At 44.4% G+C, this 20,854-nt stretch overlaps 1 protein-coding gene across 1 annotated transcript; it reads right to left on the reverse strand.

The window, feature by feature from the left end:
* Window positions 1-1,003: 1,003 nt before the first annotated feature.
* NELFCD (negative elongation factor complex member C/D) lies at window positions 1,004-20,518 on the reverse strand. The gene is made up of 15 exons (XM_020804344.3): window positions 20,375-20,518; window positions 17,863-17,975; window positions 17,614-17,723; window positions 16,981-17,090; window positions 16,676-16,783; window positions 14,430-14,582; window positions 13,859-13,989; window positions 11,802-11,967; window positions 10,846-10,980; window positions 9,194-9,333; window positions 7,547-7,661; window positions 5,934-6,029; window positions 3,939-4,079; window positions 2,618-2,747; window positions 1,004-2,020 (listed from the first exon to the last, which is right to left on the reverse strand). Exons 1-15 carry the CDS (start codon window positions 20,438-20,440, stop codon window positions 1,986-1,988), a joined length of 1,749 nt encoding a protein of 582 aa, XP_020660003.2. The 5' UTR covers window positions 20,441-20,518; the 3' UTR covers window positions 1,004-1,985.
* Window positions 20,519-20,854: the final 336 nt, after the last annotated feature.

Below are 20,854 nucleotides of genomic sequence, written 5' to 3' on the forward strand. Positions count from 1 at the left end.
CCCTTAAAAGCACTTTTTGTTAGCAAGGATTTTCCTTTGTTTCAAAAAAGGCACCAGCGCTGGCATGGAGAATCCCAAGCACACGATGTCAAGGTCTCATTTGGCCAACTACACCTAAAACTGCCGTAAGCAGTGCCATCTCCTATTTAACTAGATCGTTTCATCAGCACTGTCGTAGCTCCAGGTGTGGCTCTTAAAACAGCTCAGTGCAGGGCTGTGGCTACTTTTATCTGACTCCTACACTCTGGAGTCTTCCTTCCTCACAAGCAAGATCAGAAGCTATCTGCTTGCAAAAACTCCAGCAACCAACCCAGCCTAAACCGACCGTGCCCATTTGTCCTACAACCCAGCAGTGGTCCAGCATTCCTTGTGAGATTGTAGCTGGGGGGTTATGGCTCTGTGATGTTTCTCCTTTTGTTCTGGATCTCTGAGTGCTCCTGTTTTCCAGAATTGTAACAGAAACTAATCCAAGGAAGAATAAAGGTAGGGCTGGAGGACTTTGTAATGGGGAAGATCTCTCCAATCAGAGGTTGACTCATGAAACAGTGCAGTTGTGTTACAGCAAATAAAAGCTTAGCAGGAGGTACGAAAGACAGCAAATAAAAGCTAGCAGGAGATAGGGAAGACTATTGGCTTAACAATCTTCAATTCATCCTTGCAAACACGACCACCAGTGTCTAAATTTTTGGATTCATTTATAAATAAACTATCACTGTTTCTAAACATTTTGGGGATGGACATATACTGCCCTCAAGACATCTCTCCTGCGTTCCCACCAACATGGTCAGAACTGATGGGAGGGTCAGCCCCCAACAACTTCGGCAGAGCCACAGATGCTCCTGCAGCTATTTATCATGGGAGGTAAAAGATGACTCTTTGCTCCACATTGATCTCAAGCAATGTTTTCTATACTAAATGACAAATACATGGATATTGACATGACATATTTTTCTGATTCATTATCTAGTTTTCACCTAAAACTCTTTAACAAAATCAAGCAACATTTTCACCCAAGAGATAATTTATTTAAAATTACACAGCTTTCTTTTTCTTTGTAATTTCTGTAGACATTATGTTAGGAAAGGTGGGGTCACAACTATATTCTGGAATACAGTGGGAAATGTAATCACTTAGCAAATGAAAACTAATGAGTGATTCACAGGTGACAGTCATTAACTGGATGATAGTTGACGTCATTTCCACTAGCACAGGGGCGCCGGTCCGTGGGCTTCCTTGAACTGGGCCAAGGACATGGATCTCCGGCACCCCGCACGCACACATGGTGGGCGTGTCGCGCTCGCGGGTGGGCATGTCACGCTTGTGTGCATGCACGCATGACACGCCCCTCCGCAAAGCATGACATGCCTATCCGTGAGCGCGGGGATGCCCCCGCCCCCAACCGATCCGCCATCCGAAAAAGGTTGGGGACCGTAGCACTAGCACATTTAACAAAGACATTTATAGGTTTAGGGGGGTGCAAATCAAATTGTCAGCTACACCACACTGATGTTTACTGAGGCTTATAATGAAACAACACACATGTACCATGCAAAAATTACTTGTTCCTGCAAGGTGGTGGTGATGCAAATAACTTTCTCTGTTGGAAAAGAACACCAAATCTTCCCTACATCCTGAAAGCAATCGTACATGGAAATAGCAAATTCATTAAGGAAATATTGCTGAAATAACACAGCCAACAGTTCCATTGTAGTCTATCAAACAAACAGCACAAACAAATGGCCTTTGTTCTGCTCCTCAAGTGTACTCAGGCTATGGGGCTGGCAATCAAAAGAATTCAATTGGTCACAAGAACAACAACTGCATCCTAGAGAAGTAACATTAAGTTTTGAAGTGCACCAGGGCGACATTTTCAGTTCACCTAAAGTGCTAACCAGCACACCAGTTTTTTCTGTCGTTGGCATCTGCATTATCCTGTACTGCAGCACATAATCCATGGCATCAGCAGGTGTCCTTTTTCCTTTTGTTCAGTTGACCACGATGAAATTCGATTTGCAATGAGCTTTAACAAAAAGAAACACAAGATGATGGTTGTGTATATAACCAGAGTGACTAAATTGGATTGATCTCAACCAGCTGCTCCAAAACGAAAAGCAGCTGACCATCTGTGCTTATTCATATTTTAATCTCACTTTGCAAAAATAATCAAACACGCCCATTCTCAAGCATATCTACATTCAGCATCTCCACTGCTTGTTACATACAGTGGTGAGGTTGGTTTTCACCTACCAGTCCTTATCTCACAAAACACTGTTTTTTAAAATACCAAGAGCCATTCTGTTTCTTCAGTTCCTGAATGGTAAACTGCTAGTTTACGTATGACTTTGCATGACAGCTGAGAGAGGGAAAGGAATTGTTTCAGGCCACAGACTCTTTGCCCGTGCTTTGGAATAACTTAGTATGTTTCAGGCGCTGGTGTATGCTCTCTACCATTTATGAAACCTTCTGTCTATGCCAAAACCGAAGAAAGGCGGGTTAGTTTAGTTTTACCTATGTTGTGTTCAGAGGCCTTAATTAAAGCAACTTTTTAGGCCTGGCAGTGACTGAACAGACTGAGTGAAAATTCAAAGCACAACACTGGTGAAGGACCAGATATTACCTATAAACTCTGTGACAGGATCATGCTCGCCTTCAGCCTTTATGGTGCCGGCAATGCTGTCATTTTCTAAGATAGGAAGAAAAAGCTGCACGAAGTCCGAGGTGTATGGAGGAGCGATCACATCCAACACCTGAGATGTAAGATAGCAAAAACGCTCGGTTGTTAGGATTTCACACTGAATCATAAAGCCATTGGCCAGAGCATTCCCCTCCACCTTGAGATGCCTATCACTTAACCAAAGCAGACACACATACTTTTTAGTACAGTGGTGCCCCGCAAGACGGGCGCTCCGTTTCACGACAAAATTGCTTGACGATGTTTTTGCGATCGCAAAACGATGTTCCCTATGGGGGAATTTCGCTTTGCGATGATCGGTTCTCTGCTTCGGGAACGATCATCACAAATTGATGATTTTTTAACAGCTGATTTGCTGTTTCAAAATGGCCACCGGGTAAACCAAATGGCTGCCTGCTGTGTTTTCGCATGGATTCCTCGCTGCATAGGCAGCGAAAATGGCCGCGCTATGGAGGATCTTCGCAGGACGGTGAGTTTGAAGCCCCTAGGAACACAATCTGGTTTTAATGCGTTTCGATGGGCTTTTAAAAATCGCATTACGTTTTCGTTCTACAGCGATTTCGCTGGAACGAATTAACGTGATGCGAGGCACCACTGTACTTCTGTCTAGAGATGGTGTGTCTAGCTAGACAGAAGCCCCATTCAGGTACCAGAAAGTGTGTGGAATGTTCCCAGGTTGACAGTGGCATGCTAGCTCCTCTCCCTCCATCCCCGGTTTCACTGTTGCCCTCCATAAGAAGAATGTCTGAAAAGCAGCCTCCACTACCCATGGGGGCTTGGAAAACGAATTGGGACCCATGAACATTAGGGTTCCAAATTAAGAGCTCTTGCGGCTTCTCCTCCATGTGTAAGAGGATGATGAAACCCGAGACAGAGCATGGTGAGACACACAGTGTTTTCTATGCGTGAATATTACGCACAATGTGGAGATAAGCAGAGGTGGCACCCTCCCATGAAATAACACTTAACAACATTGGAGCCAACATGGCCTAGCCCAAAATGGTGCCCAACATGGATTCATTCAAAGATGCCTTCTGAACCTCAGTTTTTAACTGCCGAGGGAAAGGCATTCGTTCTGGTGCTTACACACCCACAGAAGAAGCCATTCTTTTACTGATGGGCAGAAAATCTTCATTACAGATAGGTAAGATTTTCACGTAGAAAAAGAATAATGAGCAGATTTCTGCAAGCAGATTTGCAGAAAGGCAGCTTCTCTTAGATGTCGCACGTCTGGGCAGCCACTGACCTCAGTCACAAAGTATCGGATGAGAGAAATGTCCGTGTCCAGCTTTTCAAGGCACTTGCGGATATAGCCGACCACTGGAAGAACGTATCCTCGGCTCAGCAAGTGCACCATCCTGTCCAGAAGGGTCTTCTTCAGTTCCAGCTGAAATGACAGAAATGACAGTAACATGTTTGATGCTTCCGCTTACTAAATGGTGTTATCTGTCCTTCAGTCCAACCGACACATCAGGGCAGGGATGCCACCAGGAATCTCTTAATTTCCTCATAAAGGATGCTAGGATCACATTAGAAAAGAACTGCTTTATTTGAATGAGAAGATCCGTCTAATTCAACCTGCTCTCTCTGGTCTGATTCTTAACAGCACCCCTTGAAAGAGGCTCCACAAGTGAAGAAGCTTCCAGCTACTGTTGCCCTTTCATGGTTTCAACCAGCTTGTGTTTGCGCAATGCATTCTTCTAATGCAAGAAAAGACCTGCTTTTAAAAGGAAAACAAAGTAGGAAGTTACCGTAATTTGGGATCTCCCTTTCATGAGAACCTTCCCAGCCATGGACTGCAATATTCATTCCTTTTGTTCCAAGCACCAGGATCTCAGAAGGCAGCAGGATTCTATGTCTATAAGCAGTTCACATACAGAGTCCCCTTCAGCATCAGGTGAAAGGAGGGAGCTGATTTCTCCCCGGCAGCCCAGCTTGCTTCCGAAGCCAAAAAGGCAGGGAGAAAGAGCAGGAAGTTCGTACTTCCCGCCCTTTCTCCCTGCCTTTTTGTCTTCAGAGAGCTCCGAAGCCGCCCATCGCGGCAGCGGGGACCCCCAGGGAGGTCTCCCAGGGCTTGCACGCCACCATGGGAGACCTCCCTGGGGGTCCTCCCCACCGCGATCGGTGCCTTCAGAGGTTTCAAAGGGCTTTTCCCGACATCGGAGGAAGCCCTTTGAAAGCTCCAAAGGCACCAGAGGCAGCAGAGCCGGGAGGCTAGAGTTGGCCGGGCGCCAGGCTGCTTGCCCCCGGCCGCACGGAGGCAGCGGACTGGTAAGTCCTTTTTTAAAAAAAACTTTTCTGTGTGGGTTTTGGAGGGTGGGTTTGAACTGGGGGGGGTTTATGTTTCTATGTGTGTGTGTGTGTGTGTGTGCGTGCGCGCATTTTGCAGTCCCAATGTAGGACTTGCTCTCTCTTTTTATTTTTATTTTTCTATTTTTTTTTTGAAATGCTGGAATGGATTAATTCCGTTCCCATGCATTTCAATGGGAAATGGTACTTCGACTTACGAACTTTCCGAGATACCAACATCCTTCCAGAATGGATTAAGTTCGTAAGTCGAGGGCCCACTGTATCTTATTTTTCACTAGCTGCTTAAGCAGTAAGATGTTCTCAAGTGTGGTTCCTTAACACTCAAGGAGACCTTCATTGCAGATTTGCCAGCTCTTAGGAGGATTTGCCCGCAAAAGCTCACATTAAAAAGTATTTTAAATCTGAAGAAAGGACACTCCTTCACTTGTGGAAGCTTTCGTAGCTAACAGGTAAACAGGAACATTGATTTCTCTGCATTCTGGCTCGTGTGGAGAGCCTCTGTGGACAGAAGGAGGCCCATGCTCTTCAGAGCATCCCTTTTCATCCAAGAAAAGCAATGATAAGAGAGTGATGGGGTTATAGTGCAGTCACTCCACCAACATTGACTCAACATGTTCAAGAATACCTAAATAGAACTCATGTCTCCTTCTAGCCCAGGGAAAGGGAACCAGTGGCCTTCCACATGTTGCATGACTACAATGCCCATCAGCCCCAGCCAGTATGGCCAACTGTGAGTGATGGGAGTTGCAATCCAATAGCATTTGGAACTGCAAATCTTAAGAGTGAGCAGCTTCACAAATCCACAACTGCTGGGGTTTATTTGGGGTGAGGGAAGCTCAATATGAATTTTGCAATGCAAAAGAAGAATGCCAGGGAAGAAAAAAGAGAGAACATCAGCCTGGTCAAAAGAGAAAAGCATGATTTTCATCACCTGTTCCATGACATCCAACTGAGAGTGTTCGGTCTCAAAAAGTTTGACAAGAAGCTGGAGGACAAGAGGATGAAGCAGTTGATGGCAAGTACTAATCTGGAAACCAAACACAAAGTATGTTATTTCACAGATATATAGACTAGAGATGGGCATGAACCAGTTCGTCCTGGTTCGTAAAGGCAGCAATACAGGTGCTGCTGCTTCCCTCCCCTACCTCCTCAGCTGATCGGTCAGTCACCAGGCCCAACTTGCTTGCTTTTTCCACCTCCTCGGCCCACCCTTTTGCCTGAGTGGCAGGTCAGGCGAGAGGGTAGGAAAGAGAAGCATGAGCTGTTGCCAGGACTGGAAGATCAGCTGAGGAGATGGAAAAAAGTAAGCAAGCCTGGTGAGTGACTGTTCGAGGAGGCGGGTGGGAACGGAAACAGATGCACCTGAGCTGCTGCCTTTATTCACTGGGACGAACCAGTTCGTGCCCATCTCTACTACTGACATATCAACTTGGCCAAGAAATAACTGCTGTGAGGTGGGTATCTTCAAAATGTAGAAAGTGTGTCGCTGCCAGTCATTCCTGTGCTCAAAACCTGACCAACTTGATTACAACCAAGAATTTCCCCTTTGGGCAAAATATTCAGCCTGGAATTCTTAATACAAAGGTCAGGTCTACTGATGGAAGAAAAGAACAGGGAGAAGAAATGATAGGACGGGCACATTGAACTTTAAATGCACGATGTACAACTTTCAAGCCCTCGTTCGTTTCGTTTAGTTGTTTAGTCGTGTCCGACTCTTCGTGACCCCATGGACCAGAGCACGCCAGTGGGTTTCAAGCCCTAACTTAGGATAACTCTCTGCTAACAAACTAAATCAATGAAAACAGAGAAGAAACACACTTTGAGGACCACCCAGTTCCTACACTTGACGAAGGGCGTGAATTGCCTGCATAATCTTAAGCCTCATGCGTGGTTTTCAAACTAACACCTTAACCTTTTCCTGTATCTTAGCAAATCGCCATCATCAGCCATCGAGTCAATTCTGACTTATGGAAACCCTTTTTAGGGTTTTCCAAGTAGAGAATACTCAGAAGCGGTTTACCATTCCCTTCTTCTGGGGTAGAAAAGGCTACCCCAAATTCCACAGAACCATCACACAAATGCAGGACCTGAGATTGGCTCCAGAATTTAGCATCTTCTAGATCTCAGCTTTCATTAAAGACATGGAACACACATATGGTTCTTTTCCACATGGTTGGCAGCAAGTATATATTATACCTGCCAAACTTTCCAAATCCACAGATAATCTGAGTGAGAATCCCACTGTTTAAGCTTAGATGCCTCCCATAGTTAATAATCTTAGAATCATTTTAGAACCGCGGAGCTAGAAGAGACACTACGGACCACTGAGAGTCCAGCCCCTCTCAAGGAGCCACAATGCGGAATCAAACTCCCAATCTGTAGCTCCACAGCCACATACCTAAACCACTGAGCCATCCAGCAGTTCCTTGCTACTGTTCTCTCCTCAGCTTAATGAAAAACATGAGCCACTTATTTAACATGTCTTTCTGCACTGAGATTAATCTGGATCTTCACGCTGTCCCAAATGCAGAGCCTTTGTCTCACCTCATCCAATAAGGCCAAGTGCACTGGAGTGTGATCAGTCTGAAGCTGGAAATACCGGGGCTCAGACACGGTCCAGTCGACCCATTTCAATACCCCCATTGCTACTACTGGAAACCTAGAGGGAAGGAAGCCATGATAAATGCACAGCATTTAGACATCTACGCGGAAGAACCGAGATCGTAATATTTTAACTTAGCATTATGTTGACGTTTCCAGATCTGAATGTCTACTGAGCCTCCTCTTGTTTCCCCTTTATCAAATTAGCAACTGTATTTTTTTTCTCTTGCAATACCAAGCTAGCAGCCAACTTTAGAAAACTTTTAAGAAGTGGATTAGACTAACCCCTTTAAAAAAGGCAAAGGTCCTCAGAGAGTATACCTGAAATGTCTGTCTCAATAAACTGGCAAGGGGCTGTCCATAAAACGAAAGGATAAAGAGTACTGCCATAAATGAACTACATGGGGCACACGACTCCGGGATACTTCCCACCTGTCTGGATGGAGTGTTTCAATTCAGCTATCAATGGAAGAAGGAAACAGCACTGAAGATTTTTTGCTATCAAAACTGGGTAGAATCCTATTATCAAGTGTGAGGTATAACTGTTGTGCCAAAGGAGTGTTCTCGGCCCTTTCCCCCACTTGCACATGCGGGTCTTAAACAGACAGAAGGCAATAGCATGCTTCCCCAAGATACAGTCGTACCTCGGTTTATGAAATTAATGCGTTCTCTGGAACGTTACGTAATGCGGAAATTTCTAACACCCTGCCTGCGGAAATTTCGTAAACCGAAATGTGGATTGCCATATGAACAAGTGCGGCACTACAAACCTCCAGACACAATGCATCCTGGGGAAACTTTCTTTGTGAATCGAAAAAAAGGGGAAAAAAGGGTAAACCGAGGCATTGTTTTCAATGGATTTTGGTTCGTAAACTGAAAATTACATTAACCGGACAAAGGACTGGGGGTGAGGGGTAATCCCACTTCTGCAGACCGTCTTGCACCCATTGTCATGGGTCATTCTGCATCTCTTCCAAGGGGCCTTTTCAGACCAGGGGAAGGATGTACAGTATCAGGGATCTCCTACCAGCTCTCCTCAGACTGAAGAAGCTATTGGGATGAGTAGCGAAATATTTCAACCTAATAAGAAAGAAGTCTAATTGCCATGATTCATATTCCAGATAGCCACACCTGGATGACTGAGAATCTTCAGATATCTTGCTATACATTTTGGGGCAGATACCCTGAAGCTGCTGTGAGAATATGAAAGGACAGCAAGAAAAGTGGCAGAATACAGGAACCACTTGCACTTCAACCTAAGATGCAGAACGACCCATGACAATGGCTGGAGAAGGACTGCAGAAGTGAAATTATCCCTCACCTCCAGTCCTTTGTCCTTCTAACAACACTTATTCAGACCAAGGGGAAGTGAAACCGACAGGAAGGATATATCAGGGATCTCCTACCAACTCTGCACAGACTGAAGAAGCTACTTGGATGAATAGCGAAATGTTTCAACCTAACAAGAAGTCCAGTTGCCATGACTCAACTTCCAGATATGCTTCCCCAAATGTATATCCTTAAAACACTTTAATGCAAAGTTCATTTTAAGCAAACAAGTTCAAAGTGTCCTTAAAAGGGGATACTTACCTGATGCACTGGTAGAGGGTACTCAGTTCTGCTACAAGTTCAGAAGCTCCTTTATTCTCGTTGCAGCAGAGATTGTGAACAGTTTCAATTGCTTTTGAAGTAGACTTGAGCTCATCTTTATTTATGCTCACTCTCTTGTTCTAAAATATGTGATAAAATATGATTTCAGAGACAAATACAGCGATGAGTGCTCGGAGTTCAGAACTGGAGCTGACGACACTCTGTATTTTGTCAACCCTTCTGAAAAGCGAACCTTTTTTATCGTTATTTTCATGCGTTTCACATTCAACAGGCACAGTGAACGCACTCAATACCATGCAGAGCTATGTATTACCCATTTGACCACAAGTGCAAAATTCCTTTCTTCAAGCATGGTACACTGAGAAGACCAGACTGAAATGATCAGCGATTAACCACAATAACCAGTGAGAGAGTTCTCCTGAGCCCAGAGCCTACAAAAGTATATGTGTGTGTGTTTTATTACAACCGCCAGAATCCCTCAGCCAGTATGGCCATCAACAGAATGGAACCAATTACCGTGGGAGGTGGCGAGCACTCCAGTAAAATTGGACAACCATGCATCAGATCTGCTTTGATTTGATTCCTGTATGGAGCAAGGGGGGATGGACTCAATGGCCTTAGAGGCCCCTTCCAACTCTATGATTCTCTAATGGATTCTAGGAGCTACAATCCAAAAAGTATCATTTCTGAACTTTGCTCCTAACTACGAACAAGAAAGGAACACACGGGCATCCATCAAGAGACAATTTGAATGGGAACGTGCTTCCTTTCAGATGCTGGACTGCAGCTCATAATTTCTCAAGGTGATGGGAACTGGAGTTCAACAACACCCCCAAAGCTACATTTCCCCTTTTTCCTTTCAGCTACCCATTTTCCCTCCACCAGTGTTTCGAGTATAGGAAAAGATTGCCAAAGATCTGACCTCATCACGTCCAGAGAGCTTTAGAAATTAGGATATAGAACCCAAGTTTCCTGAGAGCGGAAGATACTTTGTAAAAATCTAAAGTTTTTTTAAAACAAAGACAAACTCTTTCATTTATTACACAAAAAAGAAATGTTTTTGGGTTCTTTCCCCCACCTTTAAATTTTGTTAAGAAAGGAAGTTAATGTCAAACCAAGGGGTTTGGGACTAAATATTAGGAAGAACATCCTCAAAGCAACAGGAGAAAGGATTATTTCACATAGTTCCTTGGTTGGAACTTTTAAAAAAGAGGTCAGACGGCCATTTGTCAGGGATGGTCTAGTTGTGGGTTTCTTGCTGGTCTTTGGAATCCCTTTCAACTCTACAATTCAAGGGCCAGAGCCCTATTGCCAATTTACAGTTGCATAAGGGAAATTATGCAAGTCACCGTGGCAAATTATTCATTAACAAGGTGTTGGTTGTGTTCCTGGGCACATGCCCGATTGCACAAGCAGGTATATACCTAGGAACACAACTAAAGCCTTGTTAATGAGCAGCATAATGTGTGCAATTTTCCTTAGGCAAGCATAACTTGGCAATGGAATTTCACCCTATGATCCCACCACTGCAGCCATCAATTTGACATTTTATCCTAAATGGCAGAGCATAATCCATTTTGATACACCAGCTTTTACTTAGAAGAAGCAGAACACCACTCAACAGAATTTACCTTTTTCCATGTTTCCACAACACTAGCTGCGTAGGCCAAAATATGGATATATTTATGCTTGTGGTCCTGATTAATCTTAGCGCCGGGCTTAAATAATGACAACATGAAGAGATCCAAGAAAGCTGGAACTCTAATCTGCAGGGAGAAACCATGACATGAGTCAGCGTCTGCAAAACCACACTTTACGAAACAACTAAACACAGAAAGGGCATCGTGACCATGTTTCTATTCCCAAGAAAGGCAAATGTCATGGGTCAGACTTAGTAAGAGGCTTGCCGTTCGAACAATGAACTACAGATGTTAAAATAACACTTTGATTTTAAAAAAATACCCAAAAAGCTAATTTGAAACACCCCACACCCATCTCAAAACATTAAGGAGCCTATCTAAAGGATGGATTAACTAAAAAGATTGAGAGAACACACACATCTGGGGAGAGGGGTAATCAGAGAATGAGTCAAGGAATCATTTGCAGCATTTTTCTGGAGTCAGTACAAGTTCACGTTGCAATTAAAAGAACTCACTCCAGCCTTGGAGGACCTGATCAAACCCGGCTTCAGCCACAAATTCTCCAGATCATCTTAGGCAAACCACTGGCCACTGGCCTCAGCCTCTTATCTGCTGCCTGGGAATAACAGGCAGGGCTGCTGTCGGGGTAAGGTGGTAAGCATTAGGTGAAGCACACGGAACAATTTAGAGTGAGTGGCAGAAATGGGAAGGTTAAGGACCACTCAAGGAGTGGAGCAACAAGCTGTCTACACACTCGGTGGATTTTTATTTCTTAGTAAAACCAATGAACAATAAAGTAACAGGGCAGTGGAGGAGGATTAGGAGACAAGAGGGTCTTCCCCTTTGAAAGCAATCAGACGGCCAGAGCAGGAAATAAACATCAGACATGGAGAAGATACTCCTTGTGCTCTTGGTGCAGAAATGGTAGGCTGCTGCTACTGACTCACCAGTTCTACGGGAGGTGGATCCATGCTGGTGAACATTTTGAAAAGGACAGTGATGTCTGCAGGGTTCAGAGCTCCTTTCGATAACATGGCACCGAGGGCTTGGCAAGCGCGAGGGTACGAAGCAGCAGTCCCCAGAGCTAAAGTAATCTGACTAGCGTCATGGCCTCTTGATAAAATCAAATCATGAATGAAAAGAGACGGGTCGCGGCAGGCAATTTACAGAATGAAAAGTGTTCTAGTGCTAATAACCGGAGAGAAACAAACTAGGCAGAAGAAACCAGTTGATGTTTCTGGCAAAGGTCTGCGTAAGAGACTGCAGCTAATTGAGGAGGCACCGGGGCACATCTCAGTTGCGCAATCAGGTAGATAACTAGGCACAACCGGGCATTTTGTCAATAAGCCACAATTAGCAGCAGCAACTTACACAAACACGGGCTGGATTCTGAAAGAGCGGCAGTGAAAAAGGATCAACATACAAGACTGAAGAATAGTGTTTTCCCGCTAAGGGCTTGAAATCAGGTAGGATCAAGAGGCTATTTTGCATCTAATCTGTGCCACCTTGTACTCTCGAGTTCCACTAGCATTAATTATACTTGGACAACCACATTATAAATTAATACACAATTCAAACATTAGATTCATATCATAGCTTTCCATTAAGTCAATGGTTCCCAAACGGTGCACTGTGGTGTCCCGGGACAGTGCCAAACCCAGCCAAGGGCATCCTTTGCCGCCGCTGCCTCTCTCTTTGGCTGGCGGGTCTCCCTGTGAGTCAGCCAGGACCATTTCTAACACCCTGCCTGGGCCCAGCCGCGGATCCTGGGGCGAGCCACACCCATTCCCGGACGCCCGCCTACACAGAAGAAGAGGCAGAGGAGGCACCAGTTTTACACCAGGGAGGCTCTGGGACGGCTCGAGGGAGCCGTTAAGTGGAAGGAAGATGTTTGGGAACCCCTGAATTAAGTTTTGACCTCCGTGTTTAAAAATTAAACTGATATAAAATAAGCTGCCGGAAAACCAAAAATAAATCAAATGAATCAAAATAAATCAAGCTCCCTCTCTACATAATCACAGTTCTTAATTTGCAGCTGAAATGGGTTAAAAAATTATGTTTGGAAAAATGCTCAGGAAATAGGAACCGTTTACTTGCAGAGAGTTCTCTAGCTCTGGAACAACTATCCCTCTGTGTATCCTCACCGTTCAAATACAAGGGAAGAGCATCTCTCCCAATCGCCACATTGTCTGAAGGATATCAAGCCTTGGCTTTTTAAAATTCCATTTGACATCCATGTAACCAATGTGATTTTTTTGGCCATATTTTAGTCAATGGGAAATTTACAGTGATTCTTGAGTCGGTTGCTAAGAAACCATCTGCACCCTTGCCAAATCAAATTATTTCTTGCTAGATCAGAAAAATGATCAGAGGTGGCCAGATCACCATTGCCATAATGGCATTCAGTAGTGTGTTCCCTGCTCATTCTCCGCTAAGTCTGGAAGGGCAAACTGGCTTGGGGACACTGTTGTGAGACGTCGTGGGATCTTTCACTTTGGAAGCAACCTGGGTTGTGGCTGAGAGACCGTTATAATCCTCTCAGTCAGAGACTGGGGAAATTACATTTTTAAACTTGTGCTCCCCAAATCCTCCAGGATTCTGGGAGATGGGGGGGGAAGGGAACATTTCCATGTTGCCAAAGGTTTTGTACACCCACCCTCCACCATGACACACTCAAATCCGAAGGATTCCTTTCACCAAGAATGCTACAGAAGATTATAATAATAATAATAATAAACCTTTATTGGCATACAACTTTTTCGACCTTTTTCGCTACAGAAGATTGTTGCGAATCTATGTGGCTGAAATCTGGCCACCCTTCAGTCAGCTAATTTATTTTCAAGCCAGGTTCCGGGTCAGTCCCCAAAAGTGTTTGCCACACAATGAATAATGACCTATGCTTTCTTTCCCACTGGACTTGCACTGTGTTAAACTCAGAACGAAAGACAAGCAAAGGCACAGATGAAATTCATACCGAAAATTTTAAAATGCCGCAAGATCTTACTTCTCATGTGCAAACCGCTGAACCTCCTGAGCAATCCGGCGCACAGCAGAGCCACCTTGCTCTTCTTGAGCTAATATGGACATTATAGATTGAGCGAAGAGATATGTGTGTTCACCATGGCACACCATTTTCTGTAAATCAATTGAAATATATAGTATCAGCTACCTTTGGCGGGGGGAAAAGGAGCATTATCGTGTCTGATGACCTGTGCTTTGGTGTTCCATAGAAATAATCCAAGTGATAATTAAGTAATTAGTGTATTGCTTATGAGAGTGAAGAAAGGCTCTCTTAGTGTTGTGGCATAGTGGTTAATAGGGGAAGGGGGAAGAGAAAGGAGAAGAAGGTTATTGGCTCTGGCATTGTCTAGGAATGCAGAACTATTTATGCAGAGTCAACAGAGAAAATGGGGCTCCAGGCATTCAATTTTGACATACCTGACAACTATCTGAACGGCAATAAGAGCATCTCCTTGCACCTTTCCCATATCAAGTGTGTTTGGAACACCAAGTGCATCATGAGTCAAAAAAAGAAGAAGAGTTCTTAATGGAAAATGAGACAAGGCAGAACTCACAGCAAACTCTGGTAGATTCTTCTCCAGGTTTTCTTCCCCACCATCTAAGATAGTAGCCAGAGAGGTACGCAATACTCGAGAGAAGACTTCTAACTGCTGACATGCTGTAGACACGCTGGTTATCTCCCCTTGGTATCCAGCATCTGAGATAAGCTGAAACAATAGTACAAGGAGTTGTGACAGTGACAGAACTATAAAGTAAAGGGAAGTTCATGCTCTTCAGAATCACCCAGATGTTTACTACCCTGTTTCCCTGAAAATAAGACCTAACCTGAAAATAAACCCTAGTATGATTTTTCAGGATGCTCGTAATATAAGCCCTACCCCCAAAATAAGTCCCAGTTAAGTAAAATCCTGCCCTCCACCATTGTGCAACCAGAAAAATATGACATGACTGTACAGTGGTGCCTCGCATAGCGAGGTTAATCCGTTCCGGATTAACCTTCGCTATGCTGAAGCATCGCTGAACGGGGCAGGGATTTCCATTGGAATGCATTAAACATCGTTTAATGCGTTCCAAATGGGCCAAATACTCACCGTTCAGCGATGCTTCAGGATGGCCGGCAGCCATTTTCGCGCCCTCGCCTCGCTTAACGAGGGCGCGAAAACGCTGCGCGCGGCCATTTTGGGCCATTTCCCGGCTTCCGGCGGCCATTTTGGCCGCCGAACAGCTGATCGTCGGGGTTTGTTTTGCGAAGATCGGTAAGCGAAACGCTTACCGGTCTTCGCAAAGCGAATTTTCCCCCATTAAAAAAACGTTGAGCGATCGCATTAGCGATCCGAAAAAACGGATCGCTATGCGATTTCATCGTTATACGGTGCGCTCGTTAAGCGAGGCACCACTGTATATGAATAAATGTAGAATGTTGTACATGGAAAAAAAAATCCCCTGAAAATAAGCCCTAATGTGTTTTTGGAGCAAAAATTAATATAAGACCCTGTCTTATTTTTGGGAAAACACGGCAGTCACAACTACATTTTACTTGAGGAAGACTGTAGCAGGCCACTCTCAAGCCTCTACCCAACCAGGCCTCTAAGAGTGCTCACTACCTTTCACCAAAACTGCTGCCACCAACCTATCCTTAAAATCAAAAGGACAAGTGCTTCTTTCAAACAAATAAAAATGTTTATTGATTACACAAAAATAAAAGGAGTAAATCACATGTATAAAATCAAGTTGTCAATCACTGTTTATAAGACACTAGCTCACACAGACTTTTCCCCTCACTGACAGGCTCTTTCTCACTCTCTCTATCAATCTCTCTAATCACTCATCTTCCAAACTCAATCTCCCCTCCTCTCACACATCACACACCTTATATAACCGAGCTCCTCCCACTTCTGCACCACCCTCCGTCCTCTCATTGGCTGAGGTACCCCTGCCCAGCTATGACGGACAGGTGAGAGTGGAGCTGAACGCCACAAAGATTAACAAAAAACTCTAAAAATGCCAAGGTTTGCAGAAATTTTTAAAATGGGTATAGACTGGAAGGGAAGGGAATAGACTGTATTACTCCCAGTCTATTCACTTCCCCTCCCAGTTTATTCACTTCCCCCTCCAGGCTAGTATAATGGGTATGTTCAAGCAGCACTCAGAAGAATTCTGTGAAGAAGTGAACACACACATGGTGAATATCTCTATCTTAGTGCATGCTGGCCATTTGCTCACTCAACAAACTGTAAGCCAACATGATGTCCAAAACCAGCAGACGTTAGTGCTCTGGTGTGTTCCTCGCACAAGACAGAATGCCAGCTCCTTTTGGTGTCACACCAAATAAACCAGACTGTTGGCCCTTTATTTGAACGAGGAGCATGCATCTGCACGCTCCTCATGAAGAAGTCATCAAACCTTGTTTGTTCTAATGCGTGAACTTGTTGAAGACCAAGGACTGATACTTCTGGTCCAACTAATTTGCACGAAACCTTTGTATCTTAAGAAACCCAAACTTCCTTCATGTATGTAAAATTTCCTAATACATATAAAAAACAAGTACTGTATACGTATTTCACATTAGCGACTGAGTTGCTAAATCGACAGCATGTGTGATTTGACCAAGAAGGATACCCATGATCTCTGCTCATATATGGTGAGTGATGTGAACACAGGAGAAAGCACTCTATATATGCTTGATGACCTCTTAGACAACAAGCGGCTGCACATAACTACTTACTCCTGACCCTGGTAGGGCCTGATTGTATGGCTTTGACATATTTTTCCAGTTGACTGAAATGAGAGCATTAATTACCTTGACAGTAAAATTCAGCATGAGGCAGTCTGGATGAGCTTCAGCCAACTTGTAGAAGAGGTCCCGCCATGTAGTATGTGCTATCATTTGTTCGAGCCATGCTGGAGTCTGTCAAAAATTAAAGCACTAGAAATAACATGGACTAAAGAATAAGAAAATCAGTCTGAGACTTTAGAACAGCCTTAGAGTTACTGAAAGTAAATGCACTCCACCAGGAAATGTTATATTTGAACAGCTCCATCTGCAATTGTTTTGCAAAATATCTTACTTTATTACATCTGGCACTATTAAGTAATGTCTATTACCTCTCCTTCCTCTGTAAAAATGGAATCTGCTTTTCGAGGGTCAAAGTGTTTAATGAGCAAACTTTTTAAGTGGTTTTCTACTGTTTCCTGGACTTGAATTGGCTCAACACCTGTAATAATAAGCGAGGTTATCAGGTATGGTATATGAATCCACGTGTATCAAAGAATAGTTTATTAACATTTCTTATTATTACCTCTTAGGGTAAGATGACATACCCTAAACTGCCTTGAATCCTTTAGGCAGCATATAAATATTTTAAATAAATAAATAATAACACACATTCATTACGAATTTTAACCACAACACAATCACTATCTGAAAATATTCATTTCACGGTAATTTGATTTTGTATTACAGCTCTCATGCTTCTTAAAATGCTACCTATTTGGTTAACTTGTTTGTCAAAGAAGCAGCCAACTGTGAATTACAGGATGATTTCTCCCAAATGCCCCCCCCCCCCCAAAGTATCAAAAAAGGCAAGCAAAGTATTTTTAAGCAATTGATAAGGAATGAAGACTGCAAGGGGGAAAAAACCTTTAATAATGCTTTATAAGCAAAGAAAAAGACCAGTGCTACATTACAGGTTCTGCTGAAAAGCACGAAGCTCACACAAAAAAGTCTGATAAACCTACCTGTTTGAATGAGCCACTCGGCCAACAAATTTACTGTTTGAGCCACAGCAGTATAATTCTCTGATAAGAGCTGAATCACGTTCTCTGGAGAGCCACCTGCTTGGAAATACCTGAGAAAAGATGTATGTACTTTAATTTGAGCCAACACCTAAGCAATCACTGAGGATCAGATCTCATGAGAAACGGTCTTGCGCTTCAGCCTGGTATCACTTCTCCCACCCTGTTTTCTATCCATTATCCTACACTCACCTTTTTAAAGTATTAAATATGGAGGGTTCCATGATGTAATCTCTGGTGGAAAATTTGTGTAAACATTCCTGCTGGACTTCAGCATCATCCTCTTCTCCATATTCATCATCTTGCTGTTTGAAAATGAATAATGGCAACTGTTATTTCTTCCGCCACATTGGAACAGTCTGATAACCTATTAATTGACAAGGCTAACTTTTTCCCTGGCTGAGATTCAGAGGCCCGAAGGGACAAATCATGGGGAAGCGAAATCTTTGGACCTACTGGTTTATTACAATATTAAACAACGTTATGGGAACAATACAACAGGACCAAACACGAATGGTCTTTCCAGATGAACACTACATTTCCGGCTATGTTCAGAATGTGGTGCCCCAGGAATATTTATGAAAATTTATTAAATGCAGCAGATCAGATTGGCTTCATATATCTCGGAAAAGCTCTGTTATAAACCACAATCAGTATATCCAATTGGACAAGACTACATAGGGAAAGGCCGGACTGGAGGAATCCCAAGCCGGAATTAAGATTGCTGGAAGAAATATCAACAACCTCAGGTATGCAGATGATACCACTCTGATGGCAGAAAGTGAGGAGGAATTAAAGAATCTCTTAATGAGGGTGAAAGGGGAGAGTGCAAAAAATGGTCTGAAGCTCAACATAAAAAAACAACAACCCAAGATCATGGCCACTGGTCCCATCACCTCCTGGGAAACTGAAGGGGACGATATGGAGGTAGTGACAGATTTTACTTTCTTGGGCTCCATGATCACTGCAGATGGTGACAGCAGCCACGAAATTAAGACACCTGCTTCTTGGGAGGAAAGCGATGATAAACCTAGACAGCATCTTAAAAAGCAGAGACATCACTTTGCCAACAGAAGTCTGAATAAAGCTATGGTTTTTCCTGTAGTGATGTATGGAAGTGAGAGCTGGACCATAAAGAAGGCTGACTACTGAAGAACTGATGCATTTGAATTGTGGTGCTGGAGGAGGCTCTTGAGAGTCCCCTGGACTGCAAGGAGATCAGACCTATCCATTCTAAAGGAAATCAACCCTGAGTGCTCATTGGAAGGACAGATCCTGAAGCTGAGGCTCCAATCCTTTGGCCATCTCATAAGAAGAGAAGAATCCTTGGAAAAGACCTTGATGTTAGGAAAGTGTGGTGGCAAGAGGAGAAGGGGACGACAGAGGACGAGATGGCTGGACAGTATCATCGAAGCGACCAACATGAATTTGATCCAACTTCAGGAGGCAGTGAAAGACAGGAGGGCCTGGCGTGCTCTGGTCCATGGGGTCACAAAGAGTTGGACACGACTAAATGACTAAACAACAATAACAACATAGGGAAGGGCAAATGAACTATGGTTTTTACCCCCTCCAAACTCCCATTTGCAAAGCTGGTCATCTTATACCCATGTGTATGAAGAGACGGAAACATTTGGCAACCTGTGTTAGGAAAAGATCTATCTTTCCCCCCTGATGCAAACTGCAACCATAGCTCAGGTCCTGATCTGGATCAGGGCTTCTATTTGCATTGGGGGGGGGGGGAAATGTCCCGTTGGAGCAGGTAGCAGGAAGAGGAGAAGAAAAAAGAAGAGAAGAATACATGGGGCGTTTTGGGGATGGGGTCCCTTCCATTTTCAGCTACAGTCCCACCCGCTGCTGGTGCCACACATTTACACACGAAGGAGGCTGTGGAGGAGAAAGGCTCCCGATCCCAGGGAAAGAGGGCTTCCATCTCGTTAAGCGTGGCTTTACAATGAGTAAAGCACAGTTGAGCGCACGACGAAACTGGGCAACAACCTTTATTTATTAAATAAATTATTTATTTATTTTTAAATAACTGTATTCAATCAAGTGCTCCAGTCATCTTTATCTGGAGGGCATTTACCAGACACCTAAGCATGCAGGGGCCACCTTACCTCCCTACATCCCCCCGTTAAGCTTCTAGTAATTCCGGCAGGAGAGAAAGAGAGAGAGGGATTTTTTTTTTTTTTAAAAAGCAGCCCCTCAACCACCGCTCGCCCGCCCAGTTCTGCAAAAAAGGGTTCAGCGAACCGCGGGCAACTCGATTTCTCAAGTCTCTGTTATTGACCCCCCCCCCAAGTAAGGCGTTCCCCCTCCTAATTTTGATAACGGCGGGAGCTTTAAGAATAAAATAAAATAAAAATGCACAAGGCGAAATCCCCCTTGCACGACACGTTTTGAGGATTTATTTATTTGATTTATATCCCGCCCATCTGGTCTATACGACCACTCTAGACGGCTTCCTGTAAGTATAACATAAACATATAATAAAATAACAGAAAAAAAATGACATAAAACTTCAGATAACAGTTACAAACCAGAAAGAGGGGAAGGAGTGCAAAGGAGAAGAAGACGTGCAAAGATGCCCAAGGCGCACAAAAGACCTCCCCCCCCACTTTACACCAACCCACCGCCCGCCCCAATTCCCTGACACCCCCACCCCCACCCTCCAGGAGGGCTCCCTTCCCGTCACGACCCTCACCGCCCCTCCGTCCGTGTCGTCCCCCCACTCCGCCGCGCTGGCGCCCAAGTACTCGGGCTCCTCCATGAGTTCCGCGCTCCGCCCTCGCCCTGCCCCGCCCCGCCGGGGAAGCTCCTCCCTTCCCGGCTCGCGGGCGGCGGCGGAGAGGCCACAGAGCTACTGCCTGATTCAAAAAATGTTAGAGGCGCCCCACCTCGCCTTTTCCCCTCAACAGCCTGCCTACGACCGTGCCTTTGGCCCAGGCCGTGGCCTGGCCATGAATTTCGAGGGGGCGAATTTATATCTGGAGGATCCCCACCACGTGCCGCCCTCCCGCTCCCCGGGTCCCCAGGAGAGAGATATTGGGGGGGCGGGCGGCCTTCGTGTTCGTAGGCATGAGTTCTTGAGGCAAAGCGCGTCTTGGCCCTGATTTGCCCAGCCTTCGGAGGTGCAAAATGGGAGCATAAAATATGGGAAGGTGAATCAACGGAATGTCTTGCC

This window comes from Pogona vitticeps, chromosome 4 (genome assembly GCF_051106095.1).
Source record: "Pogona vitticeps strain Pit_001003342236 chromosome 4, PviZW2.1, whole genome shotgun sequence".
NCBI classification, from domain to species: Eukaryota; Metazoa; Chordata; class Lepidosauria; order Squamata; family Agamidae; genus Pogona; species Pogona vitticeps.

Coding starts and splice junctions, on each gene's coding strand:
- NELFCD (XM_020804344.3), bottom strand. CDS start 20,440: ATGGAGGAGCCCGAGTACTTGGGCGCCAGCGCGGCGGAGTGGGGGGAC. Junction 17,976..20,374: donor ACGACACGGACGGAGGGGCG/GTGAGGGTCGTG, acceptor ATTTTCAAACAG/CAAGATGATGAATATGGAGA. Junction 9,334..10,845: donor TTGTGGAAACATGGAAAAAG/GTAAATTCTGTT, acceptor CACATATTTTAG/AACAAGAGAGTGAGCATAAA.